The following is a 20,665-nucleotide window of genomic DNA, read 5'->3' as shown; positions in this document are numbered from 1 at the left end:
GATGATTAACAGTTCTGCATTGTTTGTCTTGTCATGTCCTAATAGCTTCTATAGTTAGTTGTTTGATATATTTCATCTTCAGTATGCCTTTTGAAAGTATTTCCTGCAATGTAGATCACTGATACAACAATCAGAAATGGGAAACAGTTTGTGAATCAAATGATTATAGTTGGTTTTATGGATGTTTTAGTATCTGGATCACTGATTGTGAAATCAGTGATCCAGATTTTAAAGAAAGACTAATAATCAGGGATACAGTATAAAGAATCAACAAAAATCAATCATTTCATTAAGAGCCCCTCCTTAACATTGGTGTTAAATGTCTGTCAGAATAGGATGTCTAATGTTAGCACTATATGTATAACTGCAAACAAAAAAATCCCTTCTCACCCCTATGAGTGGTATGTGTCTTCCTCAACCTCAGGTCCTCTACCAGAGGCCTGGAAGTTGGAGGGTTCTGTACTCTTCTGGACAGAGAGCTCTGATGTTGCTCCTGAGATTTGTTGGAGCCATTCTCCCAGCTTAGGAGTCACATTCTCTCTCTCTCTCTCACACACTCACAGATACGGATTCTTAAAATTACACTACTTAACAAAAACGAGCCAGTTTTTTAAAAAGTATTTTTCCCTTAATCCATGCTATTATAATCTCTTATATCAGAATAAGTTCAGAACTCTGAGTAAACTATGCTGCCATTTTCATAGTGTGATGAGTTCTTTTTGGTAAATGGTACATACCACAAACAAGGCGTGTCATTCTTCTTCCCTTTGGTACAAGGGAGGTTTTATTATACCAAAATATACCAACCCTTAAACAAAATTTATGATACCTAATAATTTCTTACCTTTATCACTACAGGATAACTATATAGCTATGTCCCTATTTTTACATGTAGTATGTTACTTCTAAGGATTCTTATCTGCAGTTACTATGAATTTTCATAAAATCCTTGTTCTCTTTTCCCACATCTCCTTTAGAAGCAGGTTTGAATTATCTATACCTGGGTAAAGATACAGGCATGGTTAGCCCTGTTTTTGGCTGCTCTTTCAGCTGCTGATTGCTGGGGAGATTCTTCAGTTACAATTACAGCCACCCCTTAGCCAATCTTTAAGCACATTAAGTTTAGCTGGCTTTGTTGCTGGTTAACAGTTCAATATTTTCAACCAAGTACCAGTTGCTGCCATCCTGAACTCTTATGGGGACTTTAGCATCTCACAGTCTTTTGCTAGGAAGGGAAAAGTTCCTTAACATCTGTGGGATGGCTGTTATTTATCAGTGTTTTCACCCCCTTTTCCCACACTGTCAATTAGCCATCTTTGTCCTGGCATTTCCTTCTCTCTCACCTGCAACCTTAACTTCTCCTGCTGCCCCATATAATTGCAATTGCCCTTCTCAACTTGCAGTACACACCCACATCTAAGTGCTGAAGGCATCTTTCTCTTGGAGCACAGGTGTGGCCCAGCTACTCATGCTGCCTTAAAGGTGGGTGGGGGGGTTATTTACAGGATAAAATAAGGGAAGGAAGGGCGTATGTTGACTGTTGTAAGGCTCTTCTTCCATATACAGGAATCAGATTATACAAATAGATTGTCTTCTATTTTATATCTGTTTATATATGAGGATAGTTGCTCAGTCCAGGAAAGCAGTTAAATACTGCTCAGTTAAAAAATAGTTCAAGATTAATTTGCATGTGCAATTATCAACAGTCTTTAGTTACCCATTGTATCCTAACTTGTTCAGACCTGCATAGGTGGAGCAGGAATGAGAATGAACTAGAATTATTTCATGTACTCATTGACTTCTGGCTCAGACATAAAGATTTTCAGGTTGCTTAATATCAGTTTCACATTTGTCCTTTGTTACATGTGTGAATAATAATCCTGATAATCAGATAAGAAATTAGACTATGTTCTTCCTTTACCTAGTTGCCTGTTTGGGACATGTTATACAGTGATGCTTAAAAGTTTGTCAAACCTTTTTTAAGTTTCAAAATTTCTGCATAAATATGACCTAAAATGTGATCTGTTCTCCACACAAGTTCTAAAACTACATAAAGAGAACCCAATTAAACAAATGAGTCAAAAACATTATACTGTACTTGTTCTATATATTGTGGATGCAATATATTTTTGTATTAATTCCCCCTTCCCTTTAATCAATATCTGATCAGTATACTAAAGATTAATGTTAAGACCATAGATAGAAAGCTACAGGGATAGATTATATATAATGTATCAATGTTCTACTTCCACCCAAGGACGTCAGAACTGCAAGACTTTATGGAGACTGGCTGCTCTTCAGCTAGAAACTTGGCAAACTTGATTTCTAAATATTCTCTGGAAGCATACATGTTGTTTGTGGGCATGCAAAGTTTAATAGATACAATAAGGAGTTGTGTGATAAAAAATGTGATCTATGGCATGCTGTAAATAAAATATATTTAAATATTAAAGTGTTCAATTATTTCAGCGTGTCTGGAATATGTACAAATCTGTTTCAAATGCATAAAGTATCAAACTGAACTTTATTGTGAACCACAATGAGATTTTTAATGGGAAGTCATATGCAGATTTTTAAAATACTTTCATATTAATGGTCAGAACCACAAAATTCTGTGTTTTAGCTGGAAGTGGATTCATGTACAGAAAGCTTTTTCACTGCCATACTTCATAAAGTCTGATATAACTTTCTTTCAGACAAGGACTCAAAAATATCCTCCTAAGTTGCCCAATTTGGTGTTACCATCTGTACAGTATATCACACCTGGATACTTATGTATTCATCACTTTTTATAATACTTTTATTTTATTATACATGTTCTCATTTATTTTTAGATCCAATTATACTCATTGTTTTCCTGTTACATAAATAGATGTATGTAACAGTTCTCCTATTGGATATTTTTTGTATCTGGTCATATGGCTGTAATAAACTGATTTGATTTGATGTAACTCATTGCAGGTTTGCAAAAAAAAACCTATGCTCTGTATAGCTAATTTTCTGTGCTAAATGTTTTAGGGTAGTGTGACAGCAATGACTGTGTTTTATCCTCTGGATACAGCTAGACTAAGACTTCAAGGTGAGCAAATACAATATTTTACATTTAGCCTTTGACTATATATATATATATATATATATATATATATATATATATATATAATTAACTTGCTTTTGCATTCATATCCTACAATTTCTTCAAGGCAGTGGCTGATTTATTTTATCTAATAATCTTTGGAGGTATGCTAGGCTACTAACTATTGACTTGCATATGGCAGCTGATGAATTTTGTGGCTGAGCAAGGCTTTTTATCAATTTCAAATTACCCCTAAAATAATTTGGATGCCAAAAATTGTGGTAAGGATCTTTTTGTCAGTACAAAACCCCCTGTTTTTTACATTGTGAACTCAGCAATAGCCAGTCACTCAGTTATGTTAACAATTTTGTAAAATACATTGCTGAATACAGCATGTCTCTTTGTGATAGTCTTCAGAAAACAGAACTTGAAAAATCTTTGCTACCTTGGAAACCCTTCAGATTCCTAAGCTGATGAATTTCTTTAGTATGATATTGTTACAGTCATTAGAAAAAAAGCCATTTAACAACTATATTATCTTAGGTTCCTAAATGCATGAAGATATAATCCGGATGTTCTAACAGGTTATTCTTTATTCCCAATACTGTAGACATGAAGGAAGGTTATGTTCACATGGCAAACGTACAATTTAGGAAAATACAGTAACTTCAGTCTGAGAAATTCAGAGAGGTGCTGGAGAAATCATTTTATTCACCATTTAAGATTTGGTGGTTAAGCATAGAAAACAGATTTTGAAAACTGAAAACTGGCAACAAATGTAGTTATTCTTAGAGCAGATAAAAAGTAATCTGATGGAATCTTAAACTTTCCAATGAGGAAAAGCAAAAAAAACACATTTTTGTAATGTACAAATGCAACTTTTCTGATCCTACTTCTTAATTTGTCAGTTTGTAAACCTATCTATGAAGGAGAAAACAACTGTTCTGTTTTAGATTAAACCAGTGAGCCTGAAGGTGAAAAGAATAATGTACTTTTACTTCCCCCCTGGCTTCCGTATCACTTCAGAAGATGATCTCAAAGCAGTATTGAAATAGATTAATCCATTTTTAAAAGTATTTCTTGTTTTCCAGTTGATGAAAAACGCAGATCAAAAACCACACATACAGTTCTTTTGGAGATAATTAAAGAAGAAGGCATGTAAGTACAGGGCTATTTTGCTAGCAGAATTAAATTAGCTATTTAAAACTTTTTCTGTTGGGTGACTGTGTACAGTACCTCTTCCTAAATTTCAGTTAAGTGATTTGAATAGTTATAATTTAAAGAGAGTGCTTTAGAAAGCACAGAAAAAAAGTAAGAATTTTGATGAACACATTTTTTCTTTGTAATTCAAAACACTATTAAAAAAATTAAAGGGGGGGGGTCTAATCTTCCATACTAAGAGACTTGCTGCAACATTGTTTCTTCTTCAAGAAGAATTCCTAGGCAGGAATAGCATTGGCTGAAACCTTGACAGGATAAATAGGCCTACAAGTAGCTAAAGCTTCTGGTCACATAACATTTGTGATGCTTTTGGTATGAACTGAATATTGCTAATTATATAACTATAGGTAAAGGTAAAGGTTTCCCTTGACGTAAAGTCCAGTCGAATCCGACTCTAGGGGGCGGTGCTCATCTCCGTTTCTAAGCCTTGGAGCCGGCGTTGTCATAGACACTTCCGGGTCATGTGGCCAGCATGACGACTCGGAACGCCGTTACCTTCCCGCCGAAGCGGTACCTATTGATCTACTCACATTTGCATGTTTTCGAACTGCTAGGTGAGCAGGAGCTGGGATTAACAACGGGAGCTCACCCCGCTGCGCGGTTTCGAACCGCCGACCTTCCGATCGACAGCTCAGCGGTTTAACCCGCAGCGCCACCGCGTCCCTCTCATATAACTATAGTATGTTAATTTTTTTAATACACCTCCATAAGTCACAGCTATCTCTGAAAGGAAAATTTTGAACAAGAAACAAAGAATTTGAATTGGCTGTTTCTTGCCTTCCGACAGAAATTCTGTTCTTTTCCATTTTTCCAATAGAATATCTTCTTGGGTTATGTTCATATTTATTCAGAAATATGTTCAGTTAAATTTAGTCCTGAGTTAGTGTAGAATTGCATTCTGACTGATAAAATATAGTTAATAGCTCTTTAAATATGTTTTATTTTGACACTTGGTTTCTTGAAAACTTAACCCAAGAACCCTTCCGTTAGTAGATACATTTAATTAAGTTTGGAATAGGGTGCAGGCATTCTTTTTGCTATGATGATTGCATTATTTTCATTTTTTGCTTTTGTTATTTTATTCCTTAGCTTTGCACCATATCGAGGGTGGTTCCCTGTTATCTCCAGCCTTTGTTGTTCCAACTTCGTCTATTTCTATACGTTTAATAGTTTAAAAACTCTTTGGGTCAAAGGTCATAATTCAACTACAGGGAAGGACTTAATTCTTGGGATGGTTGCAGGTAATAATATCCTATCAGAACCTACTGAATCTGGGACAAGGATTAATTTATTCATGAAGGCAGTTTAAAATAATGAAACAAAGTAATAAATGTATTTTTAACTTGAAAATTTGTTTAATTTCCTCTTCTCTAGTTTTATTTGAATTAGATTTTCATTTTTGTACAACTGAATGTAACCTTTCCCTACATTTTATTATCTTATTTTAGACCTTGAGCATGTGCCTACTTGATGTGTATACGAATATCTTTGGAAAGTCATTCATCATTTGATGCTAGTAACGGAATGTCATAATTTCTTCTTAGGAAATATTTTAATATAGTGTGGGTGGTAAATATAACTGTGTATATAATATAAACTGAAAATGTATATTATGAATTTAACAATTGATGTTTTCCAAAGTAAGTCAATCAATTAAAATAAAAAATGTTAAATGTTTGAGAAATCTGGTATTAATCTGATATTTGAGTTATCTGATATTATTTATCCTGTGAAACACATATTCTTTATTAGCAATATGCAGGTCAGTCTATCAAATTTATATAGCTGCCCATCACAAACATGTCTCTGGGCAGTGTACAATAAAGCGAAAAACAAATCTAAAACAATAATTAAAGCACAAACACAAATATAAGTAAGACAGTGGGAGAATGGACCAGCATCCTGAATAAACCATGTTTTAAGGGATTTCCTGAAGGCCATAGGGTCAGGGCTAATCTCACCTCGGTGGGAATTATGTTCCAGAGGATGGGTGCCACAGCAGAAAAGGCCCACCTCCTGGGTCCCGTCAGATGGAACTCTTTAGCAGAAGGGACCTGTAACATGCCCCTCCCACCAGACCTGATGGGAAGGGTAGATGTAACTGGGCAGATGAGGTCCCTCAGATAACTATGCCATGTAGGGCTTTGAAGGTCAAAACCAGCACCTTGAATTGAACCTGGAAGCAAACTGGCAACCAATGTAGCCCATGGACCAGAGGTGCAATGTGTGCTTGATCTGTTTATTTATTTACTTTATTATTTATTCTAATTTGTGTTACTCTCTGATGTTATATGCCACTTGATGTTGTCTGAGATAATGCCTTTTGAAGCCTTAAATTTCTGATTTTCTCAGTGCATGATTCCATGATGAAGAATAATGTGAGAAGTTTGCATCAAATTAGGAAAAGTATTTGGAAATAACTAGATGTGCACCTGTTGTGAAAAGCAAACTTGCTTTTCTTGCCTGGCTCAATGAAATGTGTAATCATTGGTAAAGAACTAGAATAAAGCAAACTCCCTAGACTTTCCATTTTACATCTTTTCCCCCCCAAAACAACGTCAGTCTAGATTTTGTGAGGTATTTTAAATGTACCTTTTCTATTTTATACATTACTGCTAAAATTGTTTAATTCTGATTTTCATTTTCTGAGGCCTCCTTTTACTTAATTTTGCTTCTGTTTCCTTAGGTATAGTGAATGTATTGTTGACTACTCCACTCTGGGTAGTGAACACCCGTCTTAAACTCCAGGGGGCAAAATTTAGAAATGAAGATATTATACCAACCAATTACAAAGGCATTGTAGGTAGGTGGGGTTTTTTTGCCCTCATTTATTGTAATATGTTTAAATTGTGCTTTTTGGCCATAACTTACTTTCTTTTCCAAACTCAGAATACCAACACATACCCCCACCATTCTTGAGGCAGCATTCTGTCATAATTTTCCTTGCTCATCAAATACCCTGTGCTTTTATAAACTCGAAAAAGCCAGTTATGCTCTCAAGATCCTACAAGTTAAGTGTGAAAAGTAAGAGAACTGATACAAGAGTACAGCATCTTTCATGTCCTCCCCCACGTGAGCTAGATTCTCCAGAAATCTCAGGTTTCATTATTCATTTTATTAATGTATACTGTTTATATACTACCTTTTTATTCTAGCAAGCATAGAAGGAGAGAGAGATTGTTTACTAGTCTTTAGAACCTGAAAGATGAGGTGGATTATTTAACTACCATTCTGTCTAGTCATTTTGTAAAAAGCAAACAAACCACCAGCCAGCTTTAACTTTCAAGTTTTTTTTTTAACAAGTGAATTAAGGCATATAGCAGTAACTCATATACCAACTATATGGAGAAAGAAATTCCAGATTCATTTCTATTTTTTTATTTTTCTCTTTAATTTGAGAAAAATGCAAAATATAAGCAAAATACTAAGGTACACTAAAAAATTAAAAGAATTCTTAAACTTAAAAAATAATGATAGAAATCAAAAAAGAAAACAGGAGGAGAAAAAAATCCCAAACTAAAATAAAAATCTACTGTATACAGTGTATTAAATTTATTAACAGTCACTGGTTTATGAATAAATAGCATATATTACAATAGTATAATCATATATACACTATTATTTTAAAATATCATAAAATCTCTGCCAGAGTAGTACATATTGCTTCATTCTTTGATTAGTGAGGAATATTGCCTTTTCCAGGATGGATAAGTTACACATTTCCGAAAGCCATTCCTAACATCTGGAATAATAATCACTTTTCCAATTCCTCAATATAATTCTTTTAGCCACCACCCCCGTGCATGATACAGCCATAATTCCTGATAAACAGCTTCCAAAGCTTTTTTTATAAGAAGTTAAGTTTCAAGCAAAGATAAAAACTACAGAAAAACAAAAAACTACAAAGAAAAAAAGTGAAAAAACTAAAAAAAGTGTAGAAACACAAGGGAAAAATTTTTTAAAATACAAAAAGAGGTGACTTCCGACTTTTAACAGCAAGGATATACAAAAATTTTCCATAATCAATCCCTTACTCTATATTAAACCAAAATCACATTATTACTATAAATCATTCCATTGGCACATTATAAAAATCACTAAATACAGTTACTCCTTCCCCTTATATTAACAGAAAAAAAATTATGTAAGCCTCCTAATCAACTTCCCCATCAAAGATAATATTTATTTCCTTCCTACTACTATTCTATACATTCCTGTCTACTATAACAAAGATCAAACTAAAAACATAAATTGTCTGCCTTTGTACTTGATAATACAGTTTTAATCATCTTAATCATATTAAACCCAAAACCATCTAAATAGACATTTTTATTATACCTTAATATTCTTAATCCAAATCGATAAATGAAATCAGCCAAACCCTAAAAGAAATCCAGATAAATATTCTTAAACCCTTATCCCACTTTAAAATAAACCAGACATTTACATATCCCCACAATTCGCACAGAGCTTTTTTCTTAAAAAAATCAAACAGCCCAACTGCCCCCCTCAAAAACTCTTCTCTTCAGGAGACCTCCTATACATGATAACCCTTCTTTTCCATGGCGTTCCACCAGAGGATCGATTTCACTTATAGCTTGCAACTTGATCTCTCCCTTAAATTTCTCCAACTTGATTATCCAATCTTCATCCAGCATTTCAACAGAAGTCCCGATCTCTCTCTTAGAATTCCTCAGTTTCATCCATGACATCACCAACCAGATGATACATTTTAGACCTCATATTTTCCACAGTGTCCTGAATACCTTGCATAAAAACTTGGTAGGAATCAGAAAGACTCTGTTTAAAATCTTGGTGGAAGTCAGAACCCGCTTCTCTTTGCTATAGAAAGCCTCTTTTAGGGTACGTATACTTAAATATAAATTGGATGGTTTAGAACTGGGGTGGCCAGTCTAAGTGTCCCTTTAAGGCTATAGCGTGGCTTGGAAATGATGATGTCCCAGCCTCCTGGGTAGCTCTTACCAGTCAAACACGAACGCTGTTTGCGATATTCTGGCTGCAAACAGCTGTCTGGAGGACAGATGGGGTGATTGCAAGTGTTTTCCTTTTTCTGGAAAAACACTCCTGGGCTTCAGAAAAAACCTTCCTGAGCCTGAAAAAACCACCATGTTGTCAGTTCTGACTGCTGAGCCCACAGGCACAGCTGTTCAGTCCGCCATGTCCCCGCTGGAAGTCAGATTCGAAAGCTTTGATACATAATTTAACATCACATTAACATCTATAGCATTTAAAGATTTTCCCATAAATCTACAGGTAGTCCTCGCTTAACGATAATAATTGGGACCGGAATTTCCCTTGCTAAGTGTAAAGTGTGATGTCACATGACCGCATTGCTTAGTAATGGCAATCCTGACAGTCCCCGTTGCTGTTGTTAAATCGTGGTTTGTTAAGTGAGGACCTCATATGACTGCGACTTGCAACTTCTTGCCGGCTTCCCACAAACAAAGTCAATGGGGAAGCCTGCTGGAAGTTGCATGTTCCAGATGGTTTGCAAGCAGGCCAGAGGGCGGGTGAGTACTAGGAGTGAGGCAGGGGGGTGCTGCGGTAAGTGTGTGTGGGCTGGGGAGGGGTTGCTGAAGTACTGCACAGTAAGTGTGTGAGAATAAGCTGTTTGCTCTTCTACACATCAAAAGCAATTGCAGGCGTGCTATGTAAGCAGCTTACAATACTCTCTTGAAATCTCTTCCTCTCCATTCTCTCTGCTCTGTAGGGGGTAGGAAGGGTCACACCAAGGAGAAATTGCCTACAGAAATCACTTGCTTTTTTTCTCCCCACTTCAGAGCAGAGAGATTGGAAAGGAAGGGATTTCAACAGAGTAAGCTGTTATGTAGCATGTCCATTGTCATGAGTGCCGTTGAGCTAAAGTAATCAGCGCAATGGCACTCATGACAATGACAAGGAAATAGGTGAAGGGGTACAAGTTAAGTAGCCATCAACCCACAACGACTAACGGCTAACAAACAATAGATAAACGGATCACGGAGCCACCCAAGCCATCAGCAGCAATACCACGGGGATCGCCCAGCTGAAAGCAATCAGCAGAAGAATGAAAACCTGAGGATGGGCGATCCTAGAAACCCTCAACCAATGGCAGGGCAACGCATGGGACAAAGGGGGGTGACGTGACCGAGAGCGAGGGGGCGCTGACCGGCGCGGGGTATTTAAACCCCGCACCGGCGCGCTCCTGTCACTCTCAGCTTTTTCTAACAACGTTGTACCTATCCTGAAATAAACCAGAGCCTGCTTTGCAACCCAGTGTCTGAACGTTATTCAGAGGTAGGCAGCGCATGACATAAAGCTGAGAGTCATAAACTCAGCCTCGCCGAGCCCCACCGGACGACAACGAGCCGCGGGAGGAGTAGACGGCGAGAAGACCAGCAAGATGAGGCCGGAACGGCGCGGGCAAGGAGGGCGAGCCGCGCGGCAAGAGACAGAGGAGGACCGACCGAGGCCAGAGGCACCGCGGACTCCCGGAGCCATGGACGCCCGCCCCACCCGACCCGAGCCTCAGCTCCAACCCCAAGGGGAGATGGCGACGGAGGCAACCCGACCGCGGGAGGGAGCAGCACGACTTCCGAAACCAGCGGAGGACCCCGCGCCCCACATCGCACCCCAGCAACGGGCGTGGAGCGACAGCCCCACGGTGCTCGACACGGAGGAGGACGACGGAGACACCCATCAGACGGAGGAGGAAGCGGACCCGCGGCGGAGGGACGATGAACCCCCCCCCCCCGAGGACGCGCCAACGGAACCGGCCCCAGCGGCGGTGCGGGCTGTGGACGAGGAGGCACGAGCTGAACTCGCGGCCATGCGGGCTCAGCTGACGGAACTCCGGACCATGCTCCAGGCGCTTATGCCCCCCGCGCCACCCAATGACGTCCCCGCACAAGCCCACACCCCGAGCGAAGCACCGAACCCACACGAGCCAGCGGAAAGCCAGCAGACGGCACAGGCGGCCGACACCACATCCCGGGAAGCGAGAGGCGGGGCCGCGCAAAACGCCCGGGCCCCAAAGGACTTCCCCATCTTCTTCGATGGGACCCCCTCAAAACTCTCGTTTTTCGTCACCAACGCTAGGGAGTTCATGGGGAGGCACGGACACTCCTATGACTCCGAGGCCGACAAGATCGGCGCCGTGGCAATCAAACTCCAAGACAGGGCGGCGGACTGGTACGTCCAACTGTACGAGTCCAGCTCCCCCGCCCTCGCCACCTTCCCTGCTTTCATCAACGAGATGAAAAACTATTTCGAAGACCCCCTAGCCAAAGTACGGGCGAAAAGCGCACTCCAGAGACTTAAACAGGGCGCACGCACGGTCCCTGACTACGCCCTGGAGTTCAAAGCCCTCGCGGGAAAGGTCTGCGACTGGTCTGAGACCACCCTGCTGGAAATCTTCAAAAAGGGGCTCAACCGCGACGTTCTCCAATGGGCCCTCTACCGCGACGACCCAGAAACGTTACACGGGTGGATCCACCTCGCGGGGAAAGCCGAACACGCGCACCGCACCTTCCTTATGACAACCACGGAAGACACAAACTACGTCGGGAAAAAGGTACCCGCACCACACGGGGGGATGGCCGGCCCCATATACCCTAAAAAGAAGTTCAACCGGGAGCCCTGCGGGAGGTGTGGCAAATTAGGGCACAAGACGGCGGACTGCTTCGCCAACCGACCGCCGACCAGCGCGCCCAAGCCCGCCCCGAAAATTAGCCCCAAACCACCCAACCCGGGGCCGCCCCCTCACCGCCGAATGACCGTGGCCACAGCGACACCGGAAGAGGGCTGGGACGCTTACTGGGGAGAAGAGGACAATACCGACCCCGACCAGCCGGCGGGAAATGCTCCCCGCTTGCCCTGAAACGCGTGGCGAGGCAGGCGGCGGGACAGCAACGCGAACCACCTCAACGAAACGACAAAAGCTCCGTAATATTGGCAGCAATTCAACTCTCTGCCGGCAACGGAGCCACCACGGCCGCGGCACTAGTGGACTCGGGGTGCTCAAAAAACCTTATCCACCCCGACCTAGTCGCCAAACTCGAACTCCGCTGCTTCCCCCTCCCCACGCCGCTGGCATTCCACCAGCTGGACGGCTCCACAGCGGGGGGGAAACCAGCCACGCTACAAACCGAGCCGGTCACCCTGCAAATGGGCACTCACACCGAGCGCACATCGTTCGTAGTCACGCCCATCGGACGGCCCATTGCAGTCCTGGGGATGCCATGGCTCGCGAAAAACAACCCGCGGATCAACTGGGCGACCCGCACCTTCACATTCGGCGACGGCGAGTATCGAGCACCAGTACCAGCTGGCAAAAGCAACCCCACGGTAGGACGAGCGGAGGCGACCACACAAGACAACGCCGCTACCACTGCAGACCTACCGGAACAATACGCCGACTTCTCCGAGGTCTTCGGAGAAGCAGAGGCAGACCAACTACCCCCCCACCGCAAGACGGATTGCCGAATCGACCTACTGCCCGACGTCCCCCTACCTAGACCAAAGATCTATTCGATGACCCCGAAGGAGATGGCAACCCTCCGGGAGTTCATCGATAAAAACCTAGACAGGGGATTTATAGAGCCAGCATGCTCACCGGTCGGAGCCCCCGTCCTATTCCGGGAGAAGAAAGACGGGACCCTACGGCTCTGTACCGACTACCGGGGCCTAAACGCGGCTTCCCTGTCCAACAAATACCCCTTACCCCTGGTGAAGGACATGCTCGCCCACCTGTCCACGGGCAAAGTCTTTTCCAAATTGGACCTGCGCGAGGCGTACTATCGCATCCGAATCAGGGAGGGGGACGAATGGAAGACGGCGTTCAACTGCCCCCTAGGCGCTTTCCAGTACAAGGTACTGCCCTTCGGACTCGCGGGGGCCCCTGGGGTGTTCATGCAGCTCATCAATGAGGTACTGCATGAACATCTGTTTAAAGGGGTCCTGGTCTACATCGACGACGTCCTTATTTACACAAAAACATACGAGGAACACGTAACCTTAGTCAGGCAAGTCCTCGACAAGCTCAGAAGGGCGCAGCTCTATGCAAAGCCCACAAAGTGCGAGTTTCACAAAGACCGCCTAGACTATTTGGGGTATCGAATCTCCGGGGACGGCATCGAGATGGACCCCGCAAAAGTCGAAGCGGTACTAAACTGGGAGCGGCCCCGCAACAGACGGCAACTACAGAGCTTCCTGGGATTCGCGAATTTCTACAGGTCCTTCGCCCGGGGGTTCGCTGAGATAGCCCTACCCTTAACGGACCTCCTCAAAACCAAAGGGGTGGGGGACACCAGACGCGCCAAGAACCCAGGCACAGTGCTGAATTGGACTCCCGCGTGCCAGACCGCATTCGACAAGCTGAAAGCGCTGTTCACGACGGAGCCAATCCTCGCGCACCCGGACCCAGAACGGCCGTTCGTGGTCCAAGCCGACGCCTCAGACTTCTCCCTGGGAGCCATCCTCCTACAAAAAGACTCCACGGGGCTCCTGAAACCATGCGCCTACCTGTCAAGGAAGTTCTCCGAGACAGAGAGGCGATGGCACGTCTGGGAGAAAGAAGCCTTTGCGGTGAAATCGGCACTAGAAACATGGCGTCACCTACTCGAGGGAGCCACCCAACCATTCGAGGTCTGGACGGACCACCGGAACCTCGAGGCCCTACGAACGCCTAGACGCCTTAGCCCAAAACAGGTCCGATGGGCACAATTCTTCAGCCGCTTTGATTTCCAGTTGAAGTTCATGCCGGGCAAGAAGAACTTCCTGGCCGACGCCCTCTCCCGGCTGCCCCAAGACGAAGAGCCCGCCCCAGACACCATTGGGACGGTCCTATCCGCCTCGCAACTGGGGATGGCCGTGACCACCCGAAGCGGCGCACGGAGGCAGCTCGACGCTACGGCGCAGCCGACGGCGGGACAACCGGCGACGGAAAGAAGGCAACCGCAACTACCAGGGGGAATGCGCACGGACCTCGCCGCCGCCCTCAAAACCGACCCCTGGTTCCTGGCAAACCCCGACAAGGTAACGATGGCGCAAGACCTAGCATGGGGGGAAGGCAGAATCTACGTCCCGGACTCGCAACGCCAGGCGATCTTGCATAGGTCACACGACGCCAAGCAAGCGGGACACTTTGGGTTCCTCAAGACCCTACACCTAACACGGCGGCAATTCTGGTGGCCCGCGCTCAGGCGAGACGTAAAAACCTACGTGGCGTCCTGCCCAACGTGCGCTCGGGCCAAACGGGCACCAGGCAAACCCGCGGGGCTATTGCAACGGGTGGCAGAACCCTCCCGCCCATGGGAGGAAATCTCTATGGATTTTATAGTGGACCTCCCACCCAGCCAGAAGAAAACGGCCATTTGGGTGGTGAAGGACTACTTCTCAAAGCAGGCCCACTTCATCCCCTGCACGTCAGTCCCATCCTCACAACAACTAGCCAAACTCTTCCTCATCCACGTGTACAGGCTACACGGATGTCCCGCACGTGTGGTGACCGACAGGGGCACACAGTTCACCTCCAAATTCTGGCGGGCCTTCTTGAAGCTGACGGGGACCCAACAGGCCCTGTCTACGGCTTGGCATCCGCAGACGGACGGAGCCACTGAGGTTCTTAATGCCACCTTAGAGCAATTTATACGATCCTATACGAACTACCACCAGGACGACTGGGCTGAACTGCTCCCGTTCGCCGAAGTCGCATACAACAACGCCGTCCACACGAGCACGGGAAAAACCCCGTTCGAAGTAGTCTCGGGGCGCGACTTCGTCCCCATACCGGAGCTACCTCAACCCCCGGAACCCCAGGTGGACGCCAGCGACTGGGGACGGAAGATCGCGGAAGCATGGCCAGTAATCACGGCGGCGCTGAAGGAGGCACAGGCTGCTTACAAAGAGCAGGCCGACAAGCACCGGCGCCAACAACCGACGTTCCAGGCGGGGGACATGGCCTATCTCTCCACCAAGTTCCTAAAGTCAACCCAACCCTCGAAAAAACTGGGGCCTAAGTACATCGGGCCGTTCCGAGTCACGCAAATAGTGAACCCGGTAGCAATACGCCTGGACCTGCCACACAACCTCCGGAGGCTCCACCCGGTGTTCCACACCAGCCTCCTAAAACCGGCAACCACCTCCCGATGGCACCCAAGCACGCCTCAGCCCGCACCGCTTATGATCGACGGGCAACACCACTTCGAGATAAGGGACATCCTCGACTCACGCAAGCAACGAGGAACCCTACACTATCTGGTCAGGTGGAAACACTTCCCCCACCCGGAATGGGTGGCGGCGCACAACGTTAAAGCGCCTGACCTGACCAGAGCATTCCACCGGGCATACCCCGACAAACCGCAATCAAGGTCAGCAAAACCAACCCCCCCCCCCGCAGGCCTCCCCCCGCCTCCCGTGCCCCAAGGGAAGGGGCCCCCCCCAAGCCCGCGACTTGGGTGGACCTTCCCCCCCCCGGGACTCACTCCCCCCGCCCCGGGCCCACGGGGTGGTGACAAACGATCGCCAGCACCCTCCCCCCGCCCCCTGGCCGTGGGGGAGTGGCAAGCAAGTCAACAGGGCAACCTGGGGGCAACGCCCAGGAGACACAACAAAGGCGACGCACTCCAAATAAGCAAAAAAGGGCCCTACCTGGAGCTGAGCAGCACCCGACCAGCCACGCCTCTCGCCTCGCCGAACTGAGCCAAACAAACAGGGTGTGGTTGGAGCATGCGCACGCCAGGTCAGAACCCGAGCATGCGCACCATGGACACACCCTGGGAAGGCACGTGGTAGAGGGAGGAGCAAAGGGAGGGGCGACAACTACTCCGGCGGGAACTTTGAAAAAAAAAAAAAAAAAAAAAAAAAATGGCGTTTTGACAGCTCCATGGGGGAAACCCAGAAACCCGGGGGAGAACACTATTCGGAAAGGGGGCAGTATGTCATGAGTGCCGTTGAGCTAAAGTAATCAGCGCAATGGCACTCATGACAATGACAAGGAAATAGGTGAAGGGGTACAAGTTAAGTAGCCATCAACCCACAACGACTAACGGCTAACAAACAATAGATAAACGGATCACGGAGCCACCCAAGCCATCAGCAGCAATACCACGGGGATCGCCCAGCTGAAAGCAATCAGCAGAAGAATGAAAACCTGAGGATGGGCGATCCTAGAAACCCTCAACCAATGGCAGGGCAACGCATGGGACAAAGGGGGGTGACGTGACCGAGAGCGAGGGGGCGCTGACCGGCGCGGGGTATTTAAACCCCGCACCGGCGCGCTCCTGTCACTCTCAGCTTTTTCTAACAACGTTGTACCTATCCTGAAATAAACCAGAGCCTGCTTTGCAACCCAGTGTCTGAACGTTATTCAGAGGTAGGCAGCGCATGACATCCATGGGCTGCCGGTGTGATCACGTTGCTTTTGATATGTAGAAGAGCAAACATCTTACTCTCTTTTAATTCCTTCCTCTTCAATCTATCCACTCTGTGAGGGTGGCGGGGAAGAAAAAAATACAGGTCAGGCACAGGACAATGCACACTGACTATAATGGCAATCGTGTGTTTATGGGATGCTGCAAAGATCGTAAATGGTCATAAATTGGCTGTAAAGTTATTTTTTCAGCACCATCATAACTTTGAATGGTTGCTGAACGACTGGCCAGTAAGCAAGGACTACCTGTACCTTTATAACCTTAGGCAGAGAGGTAGAGTATCCAAAATTGCCAAAATATCATTGGCATATAAAAAGAATTTATACTCACACCTTGCCAATGTAATACCCTTTATGTCCAAAGATTGCCTTACAATAGTGGCCAAAGGTTCAAAGTGGGCAACCTGCCGAGTGCCACATTGAAACTCAAAATATTCTGAAATAATTTGATTTGTTATAACACTAGGACAGGGTTGCAACTAATAAATCTCAGTCCAATGAACAAAGTCCTATAGAAAACCATATCTAATCCTGGCTTGCTTTAAAAATTTAATCTGAACCAGATCAAAGACTTTTTTTGCATCTAAAGACACCTGTACAGCAGAGTCCATTCTCTCCTTAGTAAAGGTAAAGGTTTCCCTTGACGTAAAGTCCAGTCGAATCCGACTCTAGGGGGCGGTGCTCATCTCCGTTTCTAAGCCTTGGAGCCGGCGTTGTCATAGACACTTCCGGGTCATGTGGCCAGCATGACGACTCGGAACGCCGTTACCTTCCCGCCGAAGCGGTACCTATTGATCTACTCACATTTGCATGTTTTCGAACTGCTAGGTGAGCAGGAGCTGGGACGAGCAACGGGAGCTCACCCCGCTGCGCGGTTTCGAACCGCCGACCTTCCGATCGACAGCTCAGCGGTTTAACCCGCAGCGCCACCGCGTCCCTTATTCTCTCCTTAGCTATATATTAATTAATAATTGTAAATTCTCTGATGCCTGATGGTATTATATTGTAAATTATAAGTCGTAAAACCTTTTGCAACCACCTAATATGGTAGTAAAGATCCACATTACACCCACTTCTCGTTTAGCGACTACCTCAGCGACCATTTGCAAATACAACAGTAATAAATGGTAATTTAAAAAATAATTTTCCAACCAATGCACACATTTACGACCAGATTTCTGCACCTGACAAAAATGCACGCTGGAACGAGAGTAACGCTGGTGTAGCTGTACGAGAGACTGTATCTGAATGATATGGCAGCAACCAGTGACCATCGCAGTGTTTCTCTCTCTCAGTCACGTGTTCATTTAGCCCAATACTTTAATTTTAATCTACTCAATGAGAATTCTACCTTGTCAGCAACATGAGCTACATAGCACATGCTGGAAGTGCCCCTGGAGAACTGTTCTTCGAGCTTCAGGACGTCGGAAGCTGGTGGCCATCCGTGAGCCTTTGCAGGAGGAAGGCTGGGCCAAGAGCGAGCAGAGGCCCTGTGGGTAGGCTCTGCCATCACTGAAGCCTGCAGGCTGTTTTTCCAGGAGCACTTCCAACACGAACTGCAGAGTGCGTGCTGTGCCTGCAGGAATCCTGCGTCTCTCTGCTTCCTCCAGTTCTTCTGTCACCCCAAACAGCACCTCCCACACAGCCTCCACCTTTGCCTGGGGAGCTGCCACCGGCTCTCCTGCCTAGCCTGGTGACAGTGCTGCGCCTTGTAGTCCCACTGCCTCCTCCCCATCCAGGCCTGGCAAGCTCCCTACCTGTAGGCCTGGAATGTTTTCTGATTTTGATTTTAACTATATTTTTAACAGGTATATTCCTATCCTTTTCATTTCTAACATACATTTCTAACCAGTTCTTGTTATCTTAGTGTGTGTGTGTGCATGTACTACAAACAGGCTACAGAAAAGAAAAAGATCATCATTTGGAATTACAAAAGATAGTCGTAATCTTAAGAAAAGATTAAACTTCTGTGTTCAATGTTTCTATCCAGGAAGACACTTGTATAAGGTTCTGGTAATATATTAGGAATTTCCTAGTTGCAATTCTTCCAACACAATCTAAAAACTATTTTATTAATATAAAGCAATTTTCAGGGGGTGTAAACTCTTACAACTGGGAAGAGATAATTTAAATTCTCATTTACAGAATTCTTATTCCAGGAGTTCCCCAGTGAAAGATAGTTTTAACAGTCTGCCGCCACTAGTCATGCTGAATCTCCTGACATTTCTTAGTCTGTCTAGAGAATTCTTAACATTTCTAATAAGGATTTCTCCCTTCAGTCCAGCTCTAGAAAAATTAGAAAGGAAATTGTTTTGGATCATCTGTTCCAAAGCAGAGAAGTAACAAACTTGTACTTTGTGCCTCTCCTCGTGTAGCAGGTAGCTATGTAATTATACAATTTTGCATGTGGGGAAGGTTTTAATAAGAAATTCACTTTTACAACCATTGAAGCCAGATCTTCAGATATGAAAGGGGAATACAGGAAAAGTAAGGAACACAACAATCACTCAATTCTAAATAAAATCATTACTGTTAACCTAACTAAATTAATTGGACAGCTTGCATAGTGTCTTGGAGTTTAGAACTTGTTAACAATTCATTGCTGAAAGGATGATTGGAGGGAGGTTATCTGGACTGCTTGGGTGTAATTAGGGAAGCCATTCTTGGTCCTTTGTTCTTCTATTCCTTGTTAGCACTACCCTCACTATCTTATAGAAAGCAGAGGATAAGTAAAAGCCAGCCTCTTTGAATGGACTTAGTGTTCTCATGGGTCTAGCCAGAAATTATTTAACTGCTGAAAATCTGTCTTCCTAATGATCTGATGACTGAATAATAAAGGCACTGACTGGTTTTCTCCAGTTCTGCCATTGAATAAAAAGGATTACACTGGAGAAGCTTTAGGGACAAACAAAATGAATTACGTCTATTCAGGTCTTTCAGCAGGGGGTCAACTAATCAGATGCTTTAGGGGGCATTGTTTGTCATAAATATATTTTTCATATGCACATGGCTTTCAAGAGCCTATTTTAGTTGATTTAAGAGTTCTATGTAATGTTGAAGAAATTTCTTTGATTTCAAATGGTATAGATACACTCCATTCTTCAAACTGGTGATTTCTTAATTGATAAGAAATTACAGCATTTGTCTCACCTGAAACAAAGAATTTGTGATCTATAAAATATTTTCAACAAACTTGTTACCCATCAATCACTGAATCTCTAAACTTTCTATTGCTTCTCCTTGGGATGATGGAAACATGGTATGTTGAAGAATAGAAGGAATTGAAATGAATGCTACAATCGGGAAAAAAACCAGTATTCTACTAGACATGAAACATTGCCAGCTAAGCATGACTAAAGCCAGGAGGGGGGAGGTATTTAGTGGTAGCTATACACACTTAGATATAATTTATCTTAGATGCATGTGACATAGTAGCAGAAGTGTTACTTTGCAGTCAGAGAGCTAATTAATCAATGGTAGAAGCAAGTAAGCCAAAAAGTAATTTACTGCATGCCAAACCTCTTTAAAGTCAAACTGAGAGGCAGGAGGGTTAGTCTGCCTCAGCTAAATACTACTACTTGGATCAGCCTTGCATTGCTGAAGAAAAACTAAGACTGCTTAGAGTAGTGTGGCATAGAAATATTATAAATAAATGTTTGAGTTATGTCACAAATACAGGAAAATTTTGATTTGGTTCATAAGACAATTCTCATGTGCTGTAGTTTTGTCTCTCTGTCTTAAAAACTCCCTCACCCTCCCTGACACCTGGAATTTGATCACTCCAGCCCGCTAACAATTGTGCATGATCAATGCTGAACAATCACTTAAATTCTGCTACAGTGAGTCCATATAAAATTAATTATTTGAATTCTGATCTTAATTGCAGAGTAGACGTAGAACTCTGTCAATAATGATTCTTGTTTCCCTTATTTATCTTTCTA

General features: G+C 44.1%; 2 protein-coding genes across 2 annotated transcripts in view; one reads left to right on the top strand and one right to left on the bottom strand.

The window, feature by feature from the left end:
- The window catches only part of ADSL (adenylosuccinate lyase), a 275,527-nt gene that overhangs the window by 57,872 nt on the left and 196,990 nt on the right, over nt 1–20,665 (bottom strand). The gene's annotated exons all lie outside the window — the stretch shown is intronic.
- Nucleotides 1–20,665, top strand: part of SLC25A17 (solute carrier family 25 member 17) — a 32,646-nt gene that overhangs the window by 757 nt on the left and 11,224 nt on the right. The window contains exons 2-5 of the mRNA XM_063308165.1: nt 3,019–3,079; nt 4,165–4,231; nt 5,384–5,535; nt 6,981–7,097. Of these exons, the coding sequence (XP_063164235.1) occupies nt 3,019–3,079; nt 4,165–4,231; nt 5,384–5,535; nt 6,981–7,097 (397 nt within the window). The remainder of the gene's footprint in view (nt 1–3,018; nt 3,080–4,164; nt 4,232–5,383; nt 5,536–6,980; nt 7,098–20,665) is intronic.

This window comes from Candoia aspera, chromosome 7 (genome assembly GCF_035149785.1).
Source record: "Candoia aspera isolate rCanAsp1 chromosome 7, rCanAsp1.hap2, whole genome shotgun sequence".
Classification (NCBI taxonomy): domain Eukaryota; kingdom Metazoa; phylum Chordata; class Lepidosauria; order Squamata; family Boidae; genus Candoia; species Candoia aspera.
The sequence above is the reverse complement of the archived record's forward strand: the minus strand, read 5'-3'. Positions and strand labels throughout refer to the sequence as shown.